The 26,441-nt window shown below is 38.5% G+C and overlaps 2 protein-coding genes across 10 annotated transcripts in view; both read left to right on the plus strand.

Moving 5' to 3' along the window:
• ttll12 (tubulin tyrosine ligase-like family, member 12) overlaps window positions 1-7,502 on the plus strand; it is a 61,671-nt gene extending 54,169 nt beyond the window's left edge. For 4 of the 9 annotated variants that reach the window (XR_013816591.1, XR_013816592.1, XR_013816594.1 and 1 more), the window contains 6 exons: window positions 347-498; window positions 886-967; window positions 1,045-1,113; window positions 5,790-5,928; window positions 6,259-6,486; window positions 6,619-7,502. Coding sequence is in view for 4 of the 9 variants with exons in the window: in XM_079818016.1 (XP_079674142.1) it covers window positions 347-498; window positions 886-967; window positions 1,045-1,113; window positions 5,790-5,928; window positions 6,259-6,410 (594 nt within the window). In the remaining 5 variants the exon portion in view is untranslated. Of the gene's footprint in view, window positions 1-346; window positions 499-885; window positions 968-1,044; window positions 1,114-1,439; window positions 1,604-5,789; window positions 5,929-6,258 lie in introns of those variants that run through there. The other 5 variants (XM_079818016.1, XM_079818019.1, XR_013816593.1 and 2 more) reach the window with 4 other exon arrangements.
• Window positions 7,503-9,565: 2,063 nt separating this feature from the next.
• LOC307127060 (uncharacterized protein) lies at window positions 9,566-23,452 on the plus strand. The gene is made up of 2 exons (XM_079818023.1): window positions 9,566-10,469; window positions 16,445-23,452. The coding sequence occupies exon 2, from the start codon at window positions 16,508-16,510 to the stop codon at window positions 23,102-23,104; it is 6,597 nt and encodes a 2,198-aa protein (XP_079674149.1). The 5' UTR covers window positions 9,566-10,469; window positions 16,445-16,507; the 3' UTR covers window positions 23,105-23,452.
• Window positions 23,453-26,441: the final 2,989 nt, after the last annotated feature.

Raw genomic sequence — 26,441 nt, forward strand, 5'->3', positions numbered from 1 at the left:
GACTCAAATACTCCACGCTCCACCCATATGAAAGCTGCTGTCTGTAAGATTTGAGAAGTGACAAGTCTTTTCAGTTTTAGGGATGTTGCCATCTTTGATATTACTTTGGTCATTGGTTACTGTTAAAATAATAAGGGCTTGTCTCCCATTGCACGTTTATAAGTAAACATTTCGAGACTCACCTGTAAGTAAATGCGGTTGTCAATTCCAAAAACTGATGGTGTGGACAAAGCCTATGTGTCTGAAGTGTGATTTAATGTACATGTTTGTGAAAATTGCAAAAGCAACGACATTAGATATGTTCCTTCACACCCATCAGGGCTTAACCTGTGTGTGTCTCTCTCAGGTGGTGAGCAAGTATTTGGAGGACCCCGTGTTGTTCCACCGAGACGAGGTGGGCATGGTGAAGTTTGACATCCGCTACATGGTGTTGCTGCGCTCTGTGGAACCTCTGCGTCTTTATGCGTATGACGTGTTCTGGCTGCGTTTTGCTAACAAGTAAACCTCAACACACACATTCCACATCCTTTCGGAATATCTGAAAACCCTTTGGCCAGAACAAATCATATAAAAGTCATGTGGCTAAGTATATAATTGCAGTTGAAATAGCTCAAAAACAGTAGGAAGCCAGGTCACCTAAAGGACAGGGAGATGACAGAACTGAATATCCCGATACTTGCCATGTGTTGCTGATTGCCAACAGGAATTTAGCTTGATGAATGAGAAAACATGAAAGAATAAAGGCATTGGGAAATAAGAATGTGATATATTTGACAGTGTCATGATATCATCAAACCTGTTTCTATGCATTTACAGTAATCGTACAACACCATGTTCGCATGTTTTCATACACCACTGCATTACATCGCTTGTCTTTCTGTCTAGACCGTTCTCGCTGGATCACTTTGATGACTATCAAAAGCACTACACCGTGATGAACTACGCCGAAGATGTGCAGCTCAAACAAGTACAAAAACTCTGCTTGGCCTGTATGCTTAGGTCTGTAGAGTTGATCTCAGATGACCAATGTTTGTTTCTCATCAGATTCACTATGATGAATTTATCCCCATGTTTGAGAGCCAGTATCCACAGTATCCATGGAAACAGGTTGAGGTATGGCTTTATGCACTTAAAATGTTCCATACGTTGCCCCTTTTTTTCTTTTTTAAGGTTGGTTACACACACATATCTCTTACACTTCTATTTATATCCTACAGTGTTCTCACTTCAGGTTTTACTTCCTAATTCTTCTGTTTATGCTTTACAGTTTTGCGAGTAAAAGTGAATGTATTAAAGTCCCCCTGCTGTCAATAATTGTATCGCTTAAAACTTATCTTTGATAATTGCAATGACATATTTAAAAGTTTTTTTCCTGTGAAAATATTTTCTTCATGCCTTAAAATAGCTTGGATGTAACTTGACACTCTTGCCTCATTTAGGATATGCGGAAAATGAATATGCAAATTAGTCCCCGCCTCCACTCACTAGCCGCATTTCCACTGTTGGGCCAAAAGTAAGCATGCTAGTGTGTCCCAGGTCCAGTCTTGTTTCCACTGTCACTTCCGGGACTTGTTTGGGCTTTCTCAAGGCCTCCTTGGGGCCAAAGGCCAGGGGTTTTTGGCCCAAAGTGGGCTCTTTGGGGCTTGAGGAGTGGTCATGAACAAAGGCAGTGTTTGTCTGAGTCAGGAAAGGTTCAACACAGCTGTGAATTTCCCATGCTTTCTTATCAGTACAGAGCCCCTAGATGGACATTGTGGTGGAAAATATAATTGGAAGGAAAAATGCTTTTTGCGTTCTCTCACAAAACCTCCCCCTGAGAAACTATGCATTAATTTGCTAAATGTTTTGTGCTCCCCTGTGAAACTGTGTTTCGCAAAACATTTGCGAGAGAACGCAAAAGCATTGACAACAAATTTTACCCTTCACCATGTCCCTTTAGGAGCTCCGTATTTTGAGACACCAGCGAGTGTGTTAAGTAACTTCCGATTGCTATCCATTGGGGATTCTGATCACGGTATGAGGCAGAAATATATTTATATCATATGCAATGCTAAAGGCTTGCAATAGTAAATGCACAAATGATTATGGAAAATACTAGCCTGATGTCGTCATACTCAATTCTAGTCAGAATATGAGTCTGATACTGCTCCATTGGGCTGTGATTATGGGGCGTGTTTCAACCGAACCAGGAAAGACCTCAATTGGATAGACCTACAACCAATCAGAGCAACGGAGCGACGCATAACGTTAGTTGTCAAATGTCAACAGAACTCAACTGCACTGTGTTGCCATGTCCGCGGGTTGAAGCGACCCCAATTATGTGATATACAGACCCAGGAATGCGAATTTTAGCAGGCAGCCCTGCCAAAATAACACATATTTTACCCCCCAAATGCCTTTTTTTCCCCGGAGAACCCCCCCGGAAAGCTATTGGGCTAGTTTTGAGGAACGTTAGCAATTGGGCGGGTTTTGTTGTAAAAACTTGGCAACCCTGTACCTGCACGCAACCTTGGAAAAAGTAGCCTAACGTTAGAAGAAAAAGATGAGTGTAAACGATCTTTGCCAGTGGTGTAAAAAAAAGAATTTAAGGATACACAGAGTACTTACCAACACGATCATCATTTCTGAGAGAAATAGTAAAGGTGAATTGCATATACGAACAAGTTCTCTGTTTAGGATTAGAACAAATTCAACCCAAGCGCCTTTGATGACGTGGATGATTACGTTACTGTTTATCATCTGTCCATCATCGTCTAAAGCCCGCCCTGACAATTTCATTGGTCCGATCAGTTTCTGTTCGGGCATAATTACTTCTCTACCGATCAAGTCCAGACCGAACTGCCCAAGTAAAAATGTTGTGGGCGGGGCTAAGTTTGGCTGGCATCCAGGCTAGGAAAATACCAGACCGGCAAATTATATATGATTATAATTGTGTATTTATTTGATTTTATATTTCATCTGTCTCTTCCCTGTGCCTTACCGGACTTGTGTCATAAATTTGTATTTGTCACATATCATAAATTTCATAAAACTTTTCTGTCACACCAGCTCTGACTACCTGAACCACTCAGTACTCTAGTAAACGCTACACAATGGCAAGTGGAAATATTGATTTAATTGCAAGAGCACCCTTGTTGTAGAACGTCAAAAAGTATCGTCAAGTTACGATTGTGTTCCCAAGTATATTGCATTGGCACAATTCGATTGCAGATATTTTTGCGCCAATTTCCCATGAAGTGACGGTTTTGTTCCCTTGAAAACAAAGGATGGAAATGCTGCTTTATAAGTAAATGCTTCATGTGATATTCCAATTTTGCGCATAAGCTAAATTCTCCATTTTGGATGGAAATGTAGCTAGTGGTTTCAGTTTCAGTCAGTTTGGATAATGTGACAAATAATAGAGAGGAAGAGAAACACACACACACCTCTCTCTCTCTCTCAAGGTGAAGCTACACCAGACAGTTGCTGTTATCTGCCTTTTCCCCAAAACACGGAAGATTCTGGTGAACTTTCACCCAGTTCTTTCTTCAATGGAATGTGAGATTAATTTCTTCCACAGGGAAGAGACTGTAAGGGGTCCATCTGACCTATGTGACCGTAAGCATTTAGATCATCCGTGAACGTGAGAAAATGTGCATACTTGAGTGTGTGCCTGTGTGTAAATTGATATAGCACTTAGAAGAGGCAACAACTGATTAAATCACATTTACTTATACATTTCTCAATACCCACTCAACAAAGGATCCATATTGATTAATAACTGTTGATGTATTATGGATCAAAAGGGATTTAATAAAAAGGTGGAGCACCATCGGTTCACACTGCGTCGGGTGTCACTATAGTAACAAAGTAACCAATTGCTTAAACACGTCAGTTGTCACTCTTTGTTATTGCTTATCACTCAAGATCGACACACACATACAGATAGAACAACATCTATGGTGTGGTGAGATCTGGTATTTATCTCAGGTCCTGATTAACCCTTAAGGCCCATTTATACTTCTGCGTCGAGTGTACGCCGTAGTGTACGCCGTAGGCTACGCGCGTAGCCGACGCCGTTGTGAGCATTTATACTTCTGCGCTGTTGTCTGCGTCAATGTGCATTTCCACATGCAGACGCTAGTAGGCAATGTCCTCGGGCATGTTGGTGTAATCAAGACAACAGCCGAAGAAGAAGCAGCTTGATGTGTAGAATCTGTACATTCATGTCGGAATATCAGCAGCAGTGAGAGAGCGGCTTTTCTTGCAGCTTGAGTTGTTGTATCTAATACAAATTAAGCATCTCTAGTTGATTAGTAAAGTTAAATAAGGCGATCTGGCGCTGGAATGCATTTGTGAAACCATGCGGAGCTCGTGGCCGCTGTTTTCAGCAGCGGTGGCTCAGCAAGCGATTGTTGTTGCGGAGACTTCATTCACAAAATATACCCTAATGTGTCCCTGTTCTTGATATACAATTACTGATTAACATCTTTGGTTTTAATGAGAAAATAAATAAACTATATTCAGCGGATCTATGTATTTATTTACTACCATAAAGAATCGCTGGACTGCAAAATAGTGTGTTATAGCAGACGTAAGGAACTATCATCCAATTTCTGGACACACACACACTCCTATCGCAGATTTTTTATTTATTTATTGACCTGAGGGAAGGGTTCTGGCAGACCAATCACAGCGCTTGCGGTCCGCGTAGAATTGACGCGTTGTTACATTTTTGGAGAGGTGCGCGTCAGGCTACGGCGTAGGGTACGGCGTATCCAACGCGTCTATGCGTAGGGTACGCCGTACCCTCTGCGTGCACTCGACGCAGAAGTATAAATTGGCCTTTAGAATACAATAATAATAACTGCAACTAAGTAGTCTTGTTTTGTCAGGTCAGAATTAGGTCTAAACCTTCACTGGCTTGTTTAACTTATACCAGTAATCTAGGTGTATGACCCCTTACCCTTTATTGAACAATACAAAATCAATAATCAGTCAATAACCATTTGAATGAATTCATGCTTCCTTATCCTCCAGCAGATTCTCTCATGGATGGTTGGTTGACCTTGGCCTCAAGATGTACTAGAATGCTCTTTCTATTCTTATAGAACTGTCTTTATAAGCTGAAGTAAAAACTGAACAGTATTTTGTCTTTATAAAATAATACTGGTTACACAATGGTTAATATTTGTAAGCAAAATATCAAAAGCAGATTATAATACTTCAGCTTATCCAATCTCAACAGAGCCGTCCTGTATGAGTGGACGAATACACAGGCTAATTACCTTGTATGCAGTTCAAAGCAATAGATGTAAAAAAATAACTTGTTCTCATCCGAGCAATTCAAGTTAAAATAATACAGCAGAGCAATTTGAGCAAATACTCGGAGAAAACTAATTTCTCCACGAGGATGCACCTATCAAACAAATCAAAAGATGCACAACCAAGAAACAAAAGACGGGGGTATTTATACAGAATAGTTTACATCGATCTCAACGCAATTTCTTAGGGTTTTTCCAGAGGAACTAAAACTAGTTTTTTTTTCCAGAGGAACTGAAAATGCTGAGCGGCTGTACGCTGACTTGTGTTACCCCACCGACAGAGGATGCTAGTTTCTTCATTCTTTGCCATATTTGGATTAGGGTCTTGTCTCATGTGTGTGCTTGTGTATGTATCTGGAAGTGTATTTGTAAGTTCACAATACCTTTCAGTATTTATATAAGAATCCTCTCTTACAATGGCCAGCACTTTCACTGTATGTAAGCAGCTTTAATATTTGTTGTTCTTTTGAATGTTGTTTTTTGCAGGCAGATGTCTTTAAAGCGTTCTCTGAGCTCTTCCAAGCAGCTTCCTGCCGTCCTCCTCCATACGGGATCTGTGCGTACCCCTCCTCCAGAGCCATATACGCCATTGACCTCATGCTAAAATGGGACCAGACAGTGGGAGGTATATTCTATTCTATATATAAATGGTCATCAAATCTGATTAGAACACCTTTTACTTTGATTTTTGTTTGGGAGAGAAGTTCAACAAAAAAAGGAATGATGGTGATGTTGTTTTTTTAGCCTCTTGTGCACGTGGAATCAGCAGACAATAAATCCACAGTGAGATTTTAATAGTGGGAACATAATGGACATAAACAAAACATGGTGACCCAGACCAAGCCTAAATAAATTCTGAGCGAGGACACGAGGACGTGTGTTATGGGAAAAGAAGTGGGACGTACTTATAAACGCCACGTATATGTGCATAACTTGTATCATTGTTTTTCTTCAGGAGAACGTGTGATGCAGCCTCAGATACTGGAAGTGAATTTTAGCCCAGACTGCGAGCGGGCCTGCCGTTATCATCCCAGATTTTACGACCACATGTTCCAAACACTGTTCCTGGATCAGATAGAACAGTGTCCAGTCACTCGGATTTCATGACCAACCTGAATTCCAGCACTAAAATAACGTCTTGACGTTAACCATGAATAAAGATGTCTAAAGCCCCTTTAACACAGTGTTTATGTCATCAGGTTGCTGTGGTCTGTGTAGCAGTTACACAGGTGAATCACTTACGTGTGTGGATGTATGGATTTTTCACTCCGGAATCTGTTATCTTTGATTTTAGTGTCTAAATGAGAAAATGAAGCTATGTACAAATGTTAATGATAATGTTTGTTTGACTGTGTGATTATAGATTTTGGGTGTTAATAATTGTTAGATCATTTATTTTACCGTGAAATACTGTCGCCAAGCTTTCTCTAACGCTTCTTTTTTAGGCATCAACATGTATAGCGTACTCCTTAGTAGAAAATCTACAAAGCTTTTATTTGTTTCCATGGTTTGGTGTAGGGATCATGCAATAAAAATATACATTATTTACAAGTCCTTAGATGGAAAAGAACAGATGTGCCCTGTAATAGGATATTCCCTCTGGGATCCAAGATTAAATACATGCAGAGTACATGCATTCATGGGAAAGAGAGGTTAAAGCTCAAGCTGAAAGCATATTTTCTTGCAATAATCATAGAAACTGCCTCAATAACTTCTAAAAGTTTAGATGAGACCAAAGGCTCAAGGTTTTGCGGGCTGGTGTGAACAGATGAATATACATACCATCTGGTTGCAAAGAGCATTTTTCTCCATTAAACCACCATTTGAGTGACTTGCTATATCTACAGAATTATTAGACTTGTTACATTAAGAAATAGTAGTGCAAAAAAAGCCATAACATGTAAAATCTATTATTGATATCCATTGATGCCTTGTAATGCCGATTCGACTGATTCACTGAAAAGAATGGATTCAAATGATTCCTTGTTGAGTTGGACAATTTTCACAGTTGTTCTTTGTATGTCAAGGAGGATATCCTACTTATATTTAATCTGCAAATTTCCAGTATTACCTTCTTTCGATTTATTAAAATAAAGTTGTATTCTTATTTAGCCTACTCTGATCATTATTCATTTGTAATCATAACTTAAGTTAGTTTTCTATAATCGCTTTTTCGTCTGACTGGATAAACACTGCATCAAAAAGTAAAAAAGTGAAGGTTAAAATAAACATTTCTCGAGTAAAGTAGAAACGCATATTTAGCACATATTTACATATTAGCGGCGTGGTTGCATCGATTCATGAATACGAATAATCATGCGTTGATCTATCCATCGTGTGAAATACCTGTCAATGTGCAATCATGCGGGTCATAAGCATATTAAAGAGCAATTGACGGCAAAAGGGCGCCAGCACTAATGAGAATTGCCTCTCGTTCACACTTCAAATGGTTAGACGATCACAAATCGCCAGGCTGAAGAATGTTGCGCCCAACCCCCTATTGAGTCTCACAGGGCATACCTTCAGGGGGAAAACAGAGGTAAAGTAACATTAATCACTGCTGCAACCTGGAAAATGCATGTGTTAAAGACGTATTTAAGCATGCATCTCAGAAGTTATCAAATCCTTTGCTAATTCAGTACTTTTTTTTTTTTTTACTTGTATTAAAAGTTAGCCTACTATTAACAAAACGTAGGCTATAAAGGATAAAAAAGGTCATTGTCTGCTGCAAATGCATATGGTGAATTTGAAATAACTTCACTACTCCTTCATTTCTCCAAAAAGCCAGTTCCTGGGTGACATCATCCTGCAGGAACTTCTGGTGGGATTACAGGCCTAGTATATTTTTATTAGGAATAACATGTTTCTACCTAAATTACATTTAAACCCATATATTTTTACTTGGTTGTGCAAGTCATTTCAACTTAAATTAGGCCTATATTAAACTGACTTGTTGGTACCGCGTTGAATCTCATAAACAAAGTTTAAATGTTAAATGTAAAAACACAAGTTGCTATGAGTTTCTAATCATATTTTTTTTTACAGTGCATGATAGGCCTATATTTTTGTAGTATAGGCTTTGTGAAGCACTTTGTCTCTACAGGGTAAAAGGGTATTTGGCTGCTCTCTTGATTTAAAAGTTGTATGCATAGTTGACAATATTAGTCTCTCCCTAGGCCGGGTGCGTACATGTTGTAAATGCTCTTTTGACATGTGTTTTTTGAAAATAGATTAGTTGGTAGTGCACCACCATTAAAAATATGCCAAGAAGGTTAATAAATAACTGGGAAAATGCAATGGGGATGGGCTTAAAGACAAAAAAAACAGGATGTATGGACATTCGGGGGGTGTGAAAGAGAAAGCTGCTGAGATTGTCAGCTGGCACCTTGGCTTTATTGACTGGATCAATGATCCTTGACGTGTGAAACTTCTAGGTTTTGTTGGGGTAAAAAAAATCTACAAACAAGAGCAAGTAGGCCAGATAACTGGTGCACAGGGCTGAAGAGAAAGCAGTATATGCTAAACAGTGTGAGCAGACTTGTGAAGGACATTGTTTCCAAATGTATCACATGTATCTAGCCTGTCATACAGAGTGTTGAATCAAAATCACACTTTAGATATGCATTTCACATAGTATGCTAATTTCACGTCTAAGAAGATTCGATGTTGTGAGGCTGGTGGTTGTAAAATTGTCCAGAAAACGTCTAAAATGCTCAGACGTTTCTATTTAGGGTGATTGGGACACTTTTTGCCATTGAGATGACTTGGAAAAAGTGTCCCAATCACCCTGAATTCACCCTACTGACTGGGGACATTGAGATTCTTGCTGTTGGTATTTTGCAACCTTTGTGGATCGATGTTGTGTTCAGAGGAGGAGGACTGGGCAGATGCGATTACGTCAGCGCACAGTGCTTCATCCACATCTGCAGGATGTTGTGGTTTTTACACCCCTGTGCTGTATTGCCATTTACATCCATCAAATGCATGCTTGCAAAACCAATTGGTTATGTGCACAACATAGTGACGCTAAAGCATATTTTTATTGAGCAAAGCTACTTGTGGAATAGCCTGGACGTTATGTAAGCCAGGAAAACTATAGAGGGCACAAGCCACTGGAACGATGGTATGAAAAAGCTCAAAAAATAAACACCTTACCTCACAGAATGGCATTTCCCTTACGAAAATTAACCATGGTTTTATTGTAGTAAAAATGTAGTAACCATGGTTTTTTGGCTAATTGAATACCATTTATATAACTACAGTTTTACCACAAATACCATGGTTAAACTATGGTTAGAGAATCAAAACCATGGTTAATTTGCGGTTACCATGGTTTTACTACAATAACCATGGTTTTTTGGTTTTATTTGTAGTAAAACCATGGTTTATTTTCGTAAGGGTTAGCAAACATTGAATGGTACTCTGATCTGTTTACATTCTGTTCTATGAGGTAGGCTATGTTTGAGAACATCCAAAGTCAAAAATACAAAGGTGTGCACATCCTCAAACCCAAACAACAAAAATAACTATAGCAAAAGACAAATGTGTCCGCACACTGATATATAAATGTGATGATTGCAGCTCGAGGAGAAATGTCCCACAAAAAAAGACAGAAATAAATCAATTAAGGTGATCACCTGTTGTCTAAACGTTGCAATACATTTGGAGCAGTTACAAAAGTGCATCGCATTTGTTTTTTGCTTTATGTTTGAGAACATGACACGTTTAATGCAGCACGTGACACAGGATAAGGAATTGTCTCCAAACGCATGCATGTTTGCACATAATAGTGCTGTTTATTAACATTGTTGAAAGAAGCTAATAATTCAAAACAGTGAGAAACAAATGACTTTGGGTACATGTGGAAATTTACATAAGCAGCATGTGGTTTTTTTCATAGGTGATAAGTGGTGGGCGGAGGATGTCTTAAGACAGCCCCTTCTTTTGTCATCTGCACATGTGCAAGGGTCGCACCCACCTCAGAACGCGCAGCGGGTTCCTCCCGCTCTCACCTCAACTTGTGGATGTGTGATATTGCAAGTTTGATGCAACGCTTTAAAACAAGAGCCTCTGGGATTCTCATGCGGATTAATCTTTGTCTCGAAAAGGATACATTTGGCGACCCAAAGCGGACACGGAGTCGATGTCGGAGATTCACTGTAAATTGTGAGTATTTAACTACTACACGGAGTTAGGAAAGTTCAAACTTAAACGAGGCGTCTGTGTAAATATATTAAACACGGCTAGTTTGTTTTCTGGAACTGTTTTCGCTTTTTTAAATCCATCCGCTGGGTGTTTTGGTGAGCTGCATGCATTTCTTGCATCGCCCTGACATGTATGCATTGCCCACACACTTAACAAGTCTGGCGAGTCGTTTAACATGTATTCATTATAACTAACTAACTAGTATACACGTTTATGTCACTAGTAAGTTATCTTATAGAGAGTCGTTTCTTCACATTAGTATTAGATTTAAGCGGTAGTTGAGCAGATTACTTGCAAATGTAGTCCGTTACTGATTACAAATTACTTTGACGAAATTCTAGTTACCTTATGTAGATTAATATATTCGCACTCATTTTTGATTACATTTACCTAGCGAACTCGCTTATTGTGTATCATATTGATAAATATATTTTTATATCAACAACATGATATAACATTAAGCATATCTGGCAGGGTTTCCCCAAACTGGGGTTAATAATGAAAGAGCTGCAGGGGGATTGTGAGTCGCTAATGATTGATTAGATTATAAAAATTAATAAATCATTTGAAAATAAAAACTACCAAAATAAAGCTAGGGAGAATCACTACATTTTTAATAATTTACTGCCATCGTGTGAATAATAAGTAATCCTGTAAATGTAATCCATAAAAGTAACTGTAATCTGATTGGACATTATAAAACGTAATCCATACAAAAGTAACCGTAATCTGTTTGGACATTATTAACGTAATCCATACAAAAGTAACAGTAATTTGTTTGGACATTATACATGTAATCCATACAAAAGTAACCATCATCTTTTTGGACATTATTAAACGTAATATCATCGGATTACAAGTACTACATTTTAGCAAAATCTGATTACGTAATCCAGATAACGTAATCATTTATACCCAGCACTGCTTATAAATTACACGACCAAACCCAATGTAGGCTATACTGACCTGAGAAACAAAACAATTATGTCTTATGTTCCATAAGTTATTTGGCGTTTTAGAATCAGAAGCGACAAAGCACTCTTTTGAGTCAGTTCTTTCGTTCAGTCTGACGAAAGGGTTGGCAGAATTCCTCACGATTCAGTTAGCGCTAGCATATCTGCCCTCTAATCTCTCTCGTGGGACTTCAATGTCATACACTGATCGGTTTGCGCAGCGCAGCTTCAAGTCGAACACACCTAATGCAGAAAGCAGAATTCTTCGCAATTCAATATTTCGGACATCTAATTCACACGCTGCAGTTTTGGGAGTAAATGTAACGGGAAGCTTTGTAACGGAGATAACAGAGCGCTATCTACTGTTCCTCGAAACAAAACCTAGAAATGCATCCTGTTGGCAATAAAAAAAGTGCACGTGCAGCTTGTGAACGACTATGTATTTCCAAGTATCAAACCATTAATAGTTCATGAAAGTACAAAAAACACCACTACATTACCAGTTTCTTTTGAGACTGTACCATGTAAATATTGTAGTATATTTTATTAGTAATTCAGTATGTTTGTGGTATGGTATGGGAGCAATATGAACAGAATTAAGAGACTGTTCCTGAATTCTTGACCACATACTGTATCATGTCATGGTCATGTCAGTATGGTATGCGTTTAAATCAAGAGAGCAGCCAAATACTCTTTTACCCAATAGAGACAAAGTCGAACACACATGCATGCATACCATACTGAGATCTAATACTACCACTGGCTGTCCCCTAAAATTTTGGCTCTCTTATTCATCAGCTACTAATACTTATTCCAGTAGTAATTGGTATATATTCAGTTAGTCTCTATTGCAAAAATACTTGTAGGTTACCAGTAACAACGGAAAAGTCACTTGTTGTTGTAACCTAGAAAAGCATGTAGAAGTAAAGTGTGCACTTAAGGTAAAAGCCAGGCCTAATGCATCAGATGTATGGAAAATACCTAGGTATCTAAGGAGATGTCTTGAAAGCAACTAAGAAATGTCCTGGAAACACTGTTATGTAAATGCTATTAAAAAAATGGAACAGCTGGGGATTTTCCACCAATATTAGGATAATTATAATTGTGGCAGATTGCAAGGTGGAGCCAAAAGAAAAAGATAAGTATTAGGTTACCTATTGGGTGTAAAGTGATAAGAAAACAGTATAAGAGATTAAGTTTTACCCCTTGAAGCTTCAGATGAGCAGCTGGCATCTCACTTTGTCTATGCAATAAAGTTGATTTTCTGAGACCTGGAACTTCGATTTTCTTCAACCATTGAGCAGCGAGGACACAAGAAATTTTGAAATTTCCACAACATTGTCACTAAGTATTAACTATTAGTGACAAGTTAGTCCAATAGTCACACTATTGGAAAGGGTACTAGCATCTAATGAGAAGTTACCAGTGAAAAAAATACTCATCAATACTTCATATTTAATTGCTAGTTATTAAAAAAGAAAAAATGGTAACGTTCAAATCTTACAATAACTGCTAAAATGCAGGTGAGGGTGTTTTTAGGTAATATTACACTAAAAAGAGCGCTGAACTAGTTAGACCGCATTTAAGGTCATGACTGGTCACAGCACAAGTCAACGGTAATATGAACAACAGCTGCCAGTGCTTGAGGAACACTGCATTCCAACGCAGGCCGGTTTTACATTTTTGACTCTAGAGCTGTCAAAGGACATTTATTTTTATCTGTAAGATTGCAGGGACATTTTAGGCATGACATTCCAATAAAAAGTGCTTTGCTCCAGCATTAAATGTCATGAAATGTAAAGCGGAGTAAAGTGAACACTGATTTTAAAAACCCAACATTACATCAGTGTACACTGTTAGATTATTTCTTTAGTTCCCAGTCCCGTCAGATACTGATGCAAGGTAGCCTATGTCCCGTGTTAGGAAAGTGGCATGTACTAAAATCAAAATATAAATTGCTAATTAGTTCAGATGCATAACTTTACACACTGGTGATCAAAGGGAAAATACCTTTTTAAATTGTTTTTGAAAGAAGAATGATGAATTTATTTGATAAAAAATATAGTAAAAACACATGAAATATTAATACAAATTCAACGCTAAATTTTCAGCACGTTACTCCAGTCCTAAGTGTTACTTGATCCTTCAGAAATCCTTCTAATATGCTGCATTTTTCATAAACATACGAATCTTTACACTCTTTTCCACAATTCCACAGCTCTATTCCATAAAATGACCGATATCAAGCTCCTGAATGGACAAATACTATAACTAGGGCTGCAACAAACGATTATTTTAATAATCGATGAATCTAATGATTATTAGAACAATTAATCGACTAATTGTCGATTTATTGTCATTGACATCAATCAATCAATTTTGAACGTGTTTTTTTTTGCTTTTTCAATTAGTTAAAACATTGAGTTAATACATATTCTGACTATAATATATAAAAAAGAAAGTCACTTCAGCTTTTGAAATGGTTGTTTTAATTAACTTTGAGCCAAGTTCTCAGAAGTCAAATCACACACAAATGCTCTCTAAGCATTGTTTAAATATACTGTTCTTTCAATTGAAAAAAAAAATTAAAATTAAACAAAAATTAGCTGCATTACAGACAACAACAACAACAAAACTGATGTTTTAATGTAAACATCTCTTGGCAGCAGTATTAAGAGCTTCATTTGTAAAACAATAATAGGCCAGGACACAAAGAATGGTAAAATATTAATCTGCAAATGACATTGCAGACAAAATGACAATATTAATCTCTTACATGACAATTGAGCTGACAGATTCTCATTCACCTTTTAATTAACAATATGAAAAAGTAACTGACATGATATTCTTCCTTACATCGCCTTTTGTAAGTCTTCATGCATATGGAACAATATACAGGCAAGTGATGAGACTATAATACCTAATAGTGTTATAATAATAAAAACAGTCCTGACTCCAAGCTCGATCAAACTTTATTCTATGCTAAAAAAAATCATAACATTACTGTAATTATATTATTATTGTTAATATTATTACAATTATTAGTAGTATTGCATTCTCTAACAAAGAGATTTACCGCTAGTTAGTTAGTTAGTTAGTTAGTTAGTTAGTTAGTTAGTTAGTTAGTTAGTTAGTTAGTTAGTTAGTTGTTTCCTCTTTAAGTGCTCAGAATCAGAAAGAGCTTTATTGCCAAGTGTGCTTGCGCGCGCACACAAGGAATTTTTCTTGGTGCTGAAGCTTCCAGTGCACATATACAATACAAACACAACAAGAACATGGTAAAACAAATTCTAAGAATAAAAATATGAAAATAGCATTAAAAAAAATATTAGGTCACAGTTACGTTTAGTCAGAATAAACATTTACTGATTATAAACATATTTACAGGGCCACATTTCTGCTCCAGTCTGCCCCTGGGTTTAGGCACCCTTGAGGTAAAAGTACAGTTGATCATATGTCTCTAGACTATACATGATGGAACATTGTCGATTATAGACAGACACGTTATACTTACACAAAACGGTATCCGAGAGAAGGGGCTCTTTGTCCTACTGTACTAGACATTTTCTCTGTACACATGGCAATTCATTTGTACTTTACCACTTTAAGTAAAAACAATTTGTTCCCCTGTGGTTTAGTGGAAACCTTAAAGGGTTAGTTCACCCAAAAATGAAAATTCTGTCATTAATTACTCACCCTTATGTCGTTCGACACCCGTAAGTCCTCCGTTCATATTCGGAAAAAAAACACACACAAAAAAAAATCACAAAAAATATATTTTTGTTGAAAGCTGATGGCTGAGAAAGGCACCACCCCCTACCAAGAAGAGAAATCTTGGAGATCTCCTTAATAAACGGAGGTCTGAAATATCTGCCCCTTTACTGATCAGAGCGCGCGCTGACACGGAGTTAACCCGCTATCTCTAAGAACAACCAATTGACTCTACGGCTAATCCACTAGCATGGTGGAGAGACAATGAAACACGCTATCCGCTCTTAGCAAAATTGGCACGTAAATACATGTGTATTTGTGCTACACGCACAGCCTCAGAGTGAGTAGCACTGCGGGTAACATATCTACCCCTGTCAGATCGTCACTAAAACCGAGTAAAGTGAACGTGTTGGTGTTCCTGTCACGGAACTTGGAAGTCGAAAAAGATTAGGAATTTAAAATGTCATTGCCCTTTTTTTGTTTCCTGTATTTAGTTAGTTTAATTAAGGTATTATCACAACAGTCGTTGTTCGACTTTTTTCTTTTTCTTTGATAAAGGTATGTAGATTTGATCATTTGTAATTTAGGCCTAGGCTACTCATTCATTTTTATGCAGCTCTTATAGAATTTAAGTAGCCTATTGTTTTAAAGGATTAGTTAACTGTGTGTGATTTATTTAAAACAAAGCATGTTCATTGCAAAGGTTTTTTTGTATGTTAAGGATTTGTTTACTGTGAATATAAATAAACTTATAGCAAGTAGCTAATCAGTGTCTGCTCGTTTATTCAAACTAAGTTGTAAATGTGCACTCGCACTAGTCTAATGTAGACTTCATCAGGTAGTGTATGCATGCACTCTCTCTGTGTGTGTGAGGGATATACTCGATAATGTCAGATCGCACATCGTTAAAACACCAATTACGATATTATCGCAGATGATATATATCGCACACCCCTAGTTCACAATTGCAAAAGTAATAGGTGTGTTGAAGCGGCGCTGCGCAGACCGATCAGTGTATGACATTAAAGTACTGCGAGAGCAATTAGAAAGCCTATGTAGCCGTCTGCTTTCCAATCGATCTCGTGGTACTTAAGTGTCAATGCCAATCATACACTGATTGGTCTGTGCAAGTCGAATACACCAAATTACTTTTCAAACAGGTTTCTAGAACCCACCCCTTTCCAAATGCATATCAAGTAAACATTTGATTTTTGAATGTAATGTGACCTGATTTCCATATTTGCTTTTATTAACATATTTTTCTTTGTTTAGAACACTTATTGGGTAACTCAGCAAAAGGGCAACGGCGGAAGCAGCCATTGAGGAACCTTTAACATGCAGGCATACACATGGAATTCAAATCAACTTCCCCAGCCAAATTACCAAGAGCGGTTACCTCAGTACCAAGAACGACCTCCACCTCAGTACCAAGAACGACCTCCACCTCAGTATCAAGAACGACCTCCACCTCGGTACCAAGAACGACCTCCACTTCATTACCAAGAACAATTCCCGCCTAAGTACCAAGATGTCAGGAATGAACAATCCAATATGTTCCAGGGACAGTACAACACCCAACCTTATACCACATCACAGGCCAGATATTCAAATGGGCAACAAGATGCTGATTTTCGACCAAACTTTAATGGATATAATACACAGACAAACCGGGCCCATTCCCAATACCCGTATGCAGGCTCCAACACACAGCAGCACTACCCATCTGAAAACACAAACACAAATGGGTATTATCCCCAATTTGACACGCAATCAAACGATTCCTCCCCACAGAACTACAGAAACACAGGCCACAATCAAGCTCAAATGTTTTGGTCGCCACAGTCAGACCATAGCAGCTCTGAGGTTAACAACAGGGGTTGGAAATTCCACATGTTCAACAATGGCAGCTCTTGTTCCGTGAACAACCAGCAACTTCAACCTGTTAGAACGGCTCCTCGTCATCATCATCAGCAACAACAACAGTTCTATAGACGACACTCAGGCAAACAACATAATAAGCACCACCAGACTCAAGGACGCCACCCAAAATCTACTTCTCGGGCCCATAAAAAAGAAGATTCCCAGAAAAGTTCCACAAATCAAGCTCCGAGCCAAACTGAGACCAGTAATACCTCATGCAACTCTACAACACCACCTTCTGGTGCACAGAGTGGCAGTTCATTGCCTTCCAATAATTTAAACCAAAATCCTGTTAACCAAAACCAGCCAGAACTGAGATCAAATGCAAGTCCAGATGTATCGACAACCCAATCTCAGAATAATCAAAGCACTGAGCAACAGTCTCAGGGCACAAACAGTGGGACATGTAACGTTAATGAGACCTCACAAATCACACAGATCAATGAAGCCCAGGCTGGCTTCCACAATAGATTTGCTAATTCGCTAATATATAGATTACTGTGTACAAAGAACAATGAAAAAGCAGATACGCAGCAATCAGATGAAATAATTGCACATCACAACACTGGTTCGGAACAGTTGGAGGTTTGTGCAACCAGCAGGACTGACCATCATTCAAAGGAACCTTTTTCTGAACCTAGTGCACAGTGTACAGCTGAACCCCCAAATAAAAGATTCAAGTGTGCTGTGGTTCAGAGAGACTATTGGAACAAAGACAGAAGTGATTTGGGAGTGCAAGCTGTCCGACCTGGTACCCATCAGACAGGTGGCAATGAGAACAGACCTAAAAGAATCAGTCAACACATCATACAGTATAGTACGGACCCAGCGGACTGTCTTGAGGCGGTGTTTGCACTACAGAAAGTCTCTTACCAAGTTCACAAGGCCATAGCCATCGTTCCACCCATTTCCCAGCAGACCTCAAACACTGCACAGATGGCTGATACCAGCCCCAAAAGAGCTGACAGTCCACCGTTAAAGATTGATTCTGTCTGGTCACTTAAAGAGTCTGATGCACCAAAAATTACAGATGACAAGTTGCCTGAATCCCCCTCACCAACGGCTCAACAGGAGGAGAAAAGCCTGGAAATTGAGAGTACAAGCAACATTGCAGATGCTGATATATGCTCTGCTATCCCTACAAGTACTGATATAGGCTCTACCATCCCTACAAGTACGGATATATGCTCTACTATCCCTACAAGTGAGGATATATGCTCTACTATCCCTAGAAGTACGGATAAATGCTCTACTATCCCTACAAGTATGGATATATGCTCTACTATCCCTACAAGTACTGATATATGCTCTACTAATCCTGCTCTACTAGTTGAATGTCAAAATAATGTTCAGCAAGGTGACTGTGATTCAAGTAATACATCTTTTGACTTGTCCAGTGTGCCAGTGGTTAAGCACACACTGGGGAATCTAATGGACTCAGTGAAGTCTTTAGAGCTGAAGGAATTATCATCCGGATATCCAGAGAAATCTGAGAGCTCTGTGAATACGATCATGAAACTCTATTGGAATGAGAATCAAGTCCATCTTGTGGAGAAATTTTTATTATTTAGAAAGGAGTTAATGGAGCTCTCATCTGTAGAAATCATAAGGGATTATGAGTCTGTAGTATTTGAAAGCATCGAAACTGAACACTTAAAGAAGCTAGCTCATTGCGAAGTTCTCAACAATGAGATGTATTCGTCGTCTGAGGAGTTCAGGTCTTCTTGGTTAAATGTTTATGGACAGCCAGCTGATATTGAAAAGCTGCTTTCAGAACCGCTGTTGGATGACATAACTGCGATCGAGGCGCCATCACAGTTACTTTCTGATAACGCTGTTGTCACTCCGGGCAATTTAGGTGTGAATTCCCTCAAAGACCTGCCAGAGGTTTCATCCGCGGAGAAAGATGTAAATCCAGACACGTGTAGTCCAACAGCTCTTTTAACACCCCAGTCAGGAAATGACACGGAGGAAATGGATGCAGAAAACAATGGGCATTCATATGCAGGGCTGTCTAGAATTACATTTCTGAGCAGCATCCCCAGTGAGAAAGGGACATTTCTGAGCAGCATCCCCCGTGAGAAAAACGTCTCCAGTGAGAAAGAGACATTCAAAAAACAAGAGGACATCAAACAAAACCGCAATTTTAACACCCAACCTTCAGATAACTCTCCATTCTCAGAAAGATCTACAGAGAAACTTACAGACTGCAGCAATAAAATGGAAGTATGCAGACAAGATCATTCTGAGCAAACACGTCATAGTGTGTCTGTGTCAGATTTACTAACTCAGAGCCCTGGAGACGATGTTTCAGATGGTGTAAAAAACTCTGAGGTGTCTTTTTCTACTGAGACTCTTTGTATTTCCAGGGATACATGGCAGATAGAAGATATTTCTGACGATGAAAATCCAGGCAATAAGGAGGCTCTTAATAACTCCTCAGACATCGGCCTGGTAGAAGATATTTCCGATGATGAAAATACTGGAAATAAGGAGGTTCTTCCTACCTCCTCTGACATCTGGCTGGTAGAAGATATTTCAGACAATGAAAATACTGGAAATAACGAGGTTCTTCCTAACTCCTCGGACATCTGTCTGGTAGAAGATATTTCAGACGATGAAAATACTGGAAATGAGGTTCTTCCTACCTCCTCTGACATCTGCCTGGTAGAAGATATTTCAGACGATGAAAATACTGGAAATAAGGAGGTTCTTCCTAACTGCTCAGACATATGGCAGGTGGAAGACATCTCTGAAGATGAAAATCCAAGCAATGAGGACACTTGTAGTAACTCCTCAGACATATTTTTGGTGGAAGATGATGGTGTAGGCGATGATTGCTTGTCAATGGAAATCACAGTGTTATCATCTGAAGACGCTAAAACGTTTTTCCAGGAGTTGGAAGATAAACCTGAATGCAGCATCAAAACAACTACATCAAATTTTGACTGCCCAGATCTTGTAGCTTGCTTTGATGTACCTAGTCAGCCTTACTATGATATTTGCTCTCTCTGTGGTTCAAAAATGAAGATATCCAATTCAACTAATGTGACGGACAGTGATGCTAATCTTTTCTGCCCCCAGTGTTGGGAACAGGCACCATTGCTGGAGCTAGAAGAGGAGCAATGCTCTCCCATGACAAATGAGGCTGATGTACTGTGCTCCCCTGCTAAATCAAACAAACATGGTCTACATTGTAGTCCGCCATGTGTTAAACTGGAAGTCCAGGAGCCAGATGTGGCATCAAAAAAGGAATACATTGTGGATGAAAGGCTGACAGGACAAACAAGTGACCCTATGGTAACATCAGAACTGGGACAAAATTCGCCATCTCTTGAACTGAAAGACAGGGAGCTAAATGTTGCTTCACCAAAGATGTGCATTGTGGATGAAGGCCTGACAGGACAAAAAAGAGACCGTATGGTAAAATCAGAACTGGGAGAAAATTGTTGTCCACCATGTGTTAAACTGGAAGTCACAGAGCCAGATGTGGCTTCAAAAAAGGAATACATTGTGGATGAAAGGCTGACAGGACAAATAAGTGACCCTATGGTAAAATCAGAACGGGGACAAAATTCGCCATCTCTTGAACTGAAAGTCAAAGAGCTAAATGTTGCTTCACCAAAGATGTGCATTGTGGATGAAGGACTGACAGGACAAAAAAGAGACAGTATGGTGAAATCAGAACTGGGAGAAAATTGTTGTCCACCATGTGTTGATTTGAAAGTCAAGGAGTCAGCTGTTGCTTCGCTAAAGGAAAGTATTGGGAATGAAAAACTGACAAGACAAAAATGTGATGGCATGGTCAAATCAGAGCTAGGACGAAACCATAGTCCACCGTCTCTTGATCTAAAAGTCAAGGAGCTGACTGTTACTTCAACAAAGAAATCCATTGTAGATGAAGGACTGACAGGACAAAAAAGAGAGATTATGGTAAAATCAGAATTGGGACAAAATTGTGGTCGACCATCTCTTGAACTGAAAGTCAATGAGCCAACTGTTGCTTCAACAAAGAAATGCATTGATGAAGGACTGAAAGGACAAAAAAGAAAGATTATGGTAAAATCAGAATTGGGACAAAATTGTGGTCGACCATCTCTTGAACTGAAAGTCAATGAGCCAACTGTTGTTTCAACAAAGAAATGCATTTATGAAGGACTGAAAGGACAAAAGAGTCAGAAGTCAGAACCGAGACCATATTGCACTCCACAATCTCTTAAACTGCAAGTCAATGTGCCAAATGTTGCTTCTCCAGAGGAATGCACTGAAAATGAAAGGCTGACAGGACAAAAAAGAGATGGTATGGTAAAATCGGAATTGGGACAAAATTGTGGTCGACCATCTCTTGAACTGAAAGTTGCTTCACCAAAGAAATGCACCAAAGAACCAAGACAATATTGCAGTCTACAATCTCTTAAACTGCAAGTCAAGGTGCCAAATGTTGCTCCTCCAGAGGAATGCACTGAAAATGAAAGGGTGACTGGACATAAAAGAGATGGTATGGTAAAATCAGAATTGGGACAACATTGTGGTCGACCATCTCTTGACCTGAAAGTCGATGAGCCAACTGTTGCCTCACCAAAGAAATGCATTGATGAAGGGCTGAAAGGACAACAAAGTAAAAGTTTGTTCAAATCAGAACTGAGACATAATTGTGGTCGACCATCTCTTGACCTGAAAGTCGATGAGCCAACTGTTGCTTCACCAAAGAAATGCATTGATGAAGGACTGAAAGGACAACAAAGTAAAAGTTTGTTCAAATCAGAACTGAGACATAATTGTGGTCGACCATCTCTTGACCTGAAAGTCGATGAGCCAACTGTTGCTTCACCAAAGAAATGCATTGATGAAGGACTGAAAGGACAAAAAAGTAAAAGTTTGTTCAAATCAGAACTGAGACCAAATTGTGGTCGACCATCTCTTGACCTGAAAGTTGATGAGCCAACTGTTGCTTCACCAAAGAAATGCATCGATGAAGGACTGAAAGGACAAAAAAGTAAAAGTTTGTTCAAATCAGAACTGAGACAAAATTGTAGTTTAGCATCTCTTCAATCGCAAGTCAAGGAGCCAAATGTTGCTTCTCCAGAGGAATGTATTGCAGATGAAGGACTGACCAGTCAAAAAAGTGAAAGTGACAGTATGGTAAAATCAGTGACACCGAAAGTGCCTGAAATTGAGAGGCCAGAGGAACAGGAGATTCAACCAAATAAGCAGAAAAATTATTTAACAGAGAAAAACAAATTAGCCAAGCCCCAACCACCTTTGCAATGCAACAAACCACCTTCAAAAAAATCTGCTTTTTTAAAGCTTAAGCTAAAATCTGGTAGCGCTAGTACAGGTTCTGATGATTCTGTGCTTTTCACTCCAGATATTGTAGTTAAAAAGAAGTTGCCACAAAAGAAGAATCTTTCCAAAAAACGCCCTAGTGATGAGAGTCAGGACTGCAGAAAGGTAAAAAAAATCAAAGAACACCAGCAAGCAAGACAAGATTATCCTGAGAGAACCTCACCTCACCATAGAGAAAACCCACAGAAAGTTACAGAGGAAGTGCCCTGTCATTCAAATGACACGTCACCCTCAAAAATGTTTGAGCTGCATGGTATTCTGTCAGTGAACAAAACCAAAACAACTGAGCCAAAGAAAGTGAGATTTGACTTGTATGGATCCAACAGAGAAAAACAAATGTATGCTCGAGAGCGGCGTTTTTCAGCCCCTTCTTCCTTAACAGTCTCTGATACTTGCAATGACTATAGCGATGTGCTTTCTGCTAAACAAAAGGTTCACCACCAGTGGAGCAGCACCTTTATACCTAAAACAAAGAGGTCTCCACAGGAGGGAGCACCCCAGAAAAAAAAACCACAGAAAACTCAGGACGCCTTAAAGTCAAATATGAGTGCATTAAAAAGCCATTTGGCTCAAAGAGCTAAGCTACTGCCCAGTAGTGAGAGGAGGATAAATCACTTTAGAAAACCTGGTTTTCATCAAAAGCTTACTAAAACACTAAGCGGCTGACCTAGTTGGTTGATTATTGCTTTTATTATGTTTACACATTATAGCTGTGGCTGAAATGTGTGACAGTTTTCTGTTGACGACAGTAATGGATGTTTTTTTTGTATTGTTATTGGATGCAAAATAGACAACTTTATTTTTCTAGAGCATTATTTTTTGTATTATACTCCACTATATGTGACTGGGGGAAAAAAGACTGCAAGCAGTGTTATTTTATAAGAATTTTTTTTAATAATTATTTTAAGTACTTCTGGATGTTGTTACATAGTGTAAAATATAACATTTGTATTTGGAAAAACATGACGATTTACTGGAAAGGCAGCTGTGTCACTTAATAAATCTTAAATTACATGTTTCATGTGTCATTGTTTGTTTGTGTTATTGCAGAAACTCTGTCTTAAAACATTTACCAGTAGTTCACATTACTCATTCCTTAACTTTATTGTACATCAATGATATATATGATATTTAATATATGTATTTATTTATTTTTAATTTACAACACATTCAGGTTGGGAAGAATGATACAATGGTATAATGCCATACTTTGGAATTATACAAATATATGTTGATTTGGAAATTAAGCGTTGTCCCTGTTATGGTTGAAGCACAGGACCGGACACCAGTCAGATCTCTTATTTATTATTTTTATATGTCTCGCTCTCGCTCTCTCTCTCGCTCTCTCTCAATAGGAAGAGATATCCTTAGAAGGTAAAGAAACATGCATCCTATGTTTAAAATAGAACGTTTACTTTATGGAACAAATGCATCAGCGGAAAACATATGCAACAAGAACACACACTCCTGTACCAAATATAGCTCAATCCATGTCTCTTCTTGGCACACACATGTGCGGACACAGCCTGACTTCTCAAAATACATCATACAAATGATTATAAACAAATAATAATACTGAAAATAACGTTAAGCAATAAAATGTTAGTCTTCGATATACACAACCCTTCAAAAGTTTTTTTTCTTTTTATTAAAGAAATTAATATTTTTATTCAGTACAAAGTCTAAAAGTGACAGTAAAGACATTTATAATGTTATGTGACCCCTCCTGTTTGAACAAATCGGGACGCGAACCCAGATCTACCGGCATGAGAGTCAGACGCTCTAACAAGGAGGCTAAAGGCTGCAACCTCTAGCTTCAGTCACTAGAGCGTCTTTTGAGTTCAGAGGAGTGAGGTTTACTTGCACAGCAACTACTAGCTGGCCTCCGTTACACTCACGCCCCGAAACTTCACTCCCATCCGGGTCACGGCACCAACGATGTAGCCCTCGCTCTCTCTCTCCAGTACGTTTACTGGTCTCTAACACTGCCGCTGCCACTCTGCGTCTTGTTATGTATGTTCATGGATGGTGGTAGAGGGAGAGGACGCGGACCAGGAGGGGTTCGGGGTCGTGGCTTGACAATTTATTCCACAGCATCTATAGAGCTGATAAAATGAACTCAAGTTAAGTTTCAAACTAGCAAAGTCCATTTCAGTGCACATGTAATTCAATAGCAAGCTCTCGCTGCTTATATTATCATACATCACTTTGCATCAGCCACCATGAATTAATCAAATTTAAAAGAAAGAATAAAACATTTTGACTTTCCCTCTTATTCTGCATTTAGGTCTTTAAGCAGTTTAAAACAGAAATTATATCTATGAATTGAACTTTAGAGAGAAAACAAAGATATTTTACATTTCAATTTCCACTGCTGTTAGAATGGCTTACCTATAGAGTTGATAAAATGAACGGAAGAACGTATCAAGAGGCTCGAATAGCGCTAAAGTTACTTGAATCTGTTATAACCTTATAACGCAACAACGTTATAGCGGCATCTTGTGGATGACACATCACAGTGCCTTACATTACAAATCTATTTCAAATAAAAATCCTGTTCTATTGAACTTTATATTCATCAAAAAATAATCAAAAGCATTTATCGCTAACAAAAATATTAAGCACAACTTTTTCAAAATAGACAAGAAATGTTTCTTGATCAGCAAATATAAAGGACCAAGTGACCCTGGAGACTGTAGTAGGCCTCATTCAGATATTAACCGTATTTAGCCCATCAGACATACAGCTGTAATCATATGGAGCCTCGATGAATTCTAGCTATCTGCTGTAGTATTCACTATTGGTTGTCATACAGCTACAGAACAGTGTCCTACATAGCATTTTATGAAGACAAACACAATTCACCCCTTTCCTAAAATTCCAAGGGCCATTTAGCCATCTGAGAAGAAAAAGACAACTGTACCTAATGTTTAACTACTACACTACAGAAGCATCAGAACCAGTGGCAAACGTCAGAAGGACTAGCCGAGATAAGGCTGCTCTTGGCGGCGTTAATGAGCACTGAGCACCTGGATCTCACAACTCCAAAAACAACAGGAAAAACAGGGCCGTAAAACTGTCTGGGCCATATGCCTGCCTTCTCCAGATCTGCAGCCTCTCCATATAGAATAATGCTGAAAATTCAGATTTGCCATCACACACTGTAAAATATTTCCCCGTTAATTTGCAGTAAACTACAGGCAGCTAGATTGACCTGTAGAATGCTGTAATTTTACAGTGGACCTACTGTTATCTGCAACAACAGTTTAATACTGTAAAAAATATTACAAAATAAATTGGTGAAGTGAAAAGCCGCATGCAGGTGAAGCGCCGTCCACTGATCAATGTAATGTTAATCCTTTTCGTTTGCACACCTGTTAATGGGATTTGATGATTCGTGATTTTCCTTTGAGGTGTTAGCTGGCCCAAGCATGTGACTATAATAAAAAAATACTGTATTATCCCGTAAAACTGAACAGTAGCTTGCCGTTATTAATTTGCTCGTCAAATTCTGCCTCATTTACAGCTATTCAGCTGTATTCACGAAGAACGGTAAATGACTGTGCAAAAATATTAGAAAATATTTTAAAGCAATTTTCTACACTACATTAATAAATTACATCATTAAATATATTTTAAAACGTAACGATCACCCAACAGAAAGTCGATATGGTGCTATACCAAAGAAACTAAAAGAGTGAAAGACACGTACGAGGGAGGTTAAACCATAGATACTGTTGGATTACAAATTTATACATTGTTGTATCTAGGTCCCAATGTAATAATATATAACTGAAAACATTATAGAATATAACTGAAAACATTATCTATATTTGTGTTTTACATTTTGAAGTAAACTTGAGGAAATTCTAAGGAGATTACGTCAGGCTGTGTAAGTGGTTGAGACATTAAGTATTTTGTCTTTATGCACTTCCTGACTATTTACCATGACAAGTTTAGAGCAATACTGCCTGAGTGATTGGATTAGCATCTATGCATTTGA

The sequence above is a fragment of the Gobio gobio genome, assembly GCF_949357685.1.
Source record: "Gobio gobio genome assembly, chromosome: 5".
Classification (NCBI taxonomy): domain Eukaryota; kingdom Metazoa; phylum Chordata; class Actinopteri; order Cypriniformes; family Gobionidae; genus Gobio; species Gobio gobio.

What these genes read in the sequence shown, in the direction of transcription:
- LOC307127060 (XM_079818023.1), top strand. Translation starts at nt 16,508, where the DNA reads ATGCAGGCATACACATGGAATTCAAATCAACTTCCCCAGCCAAATTAC.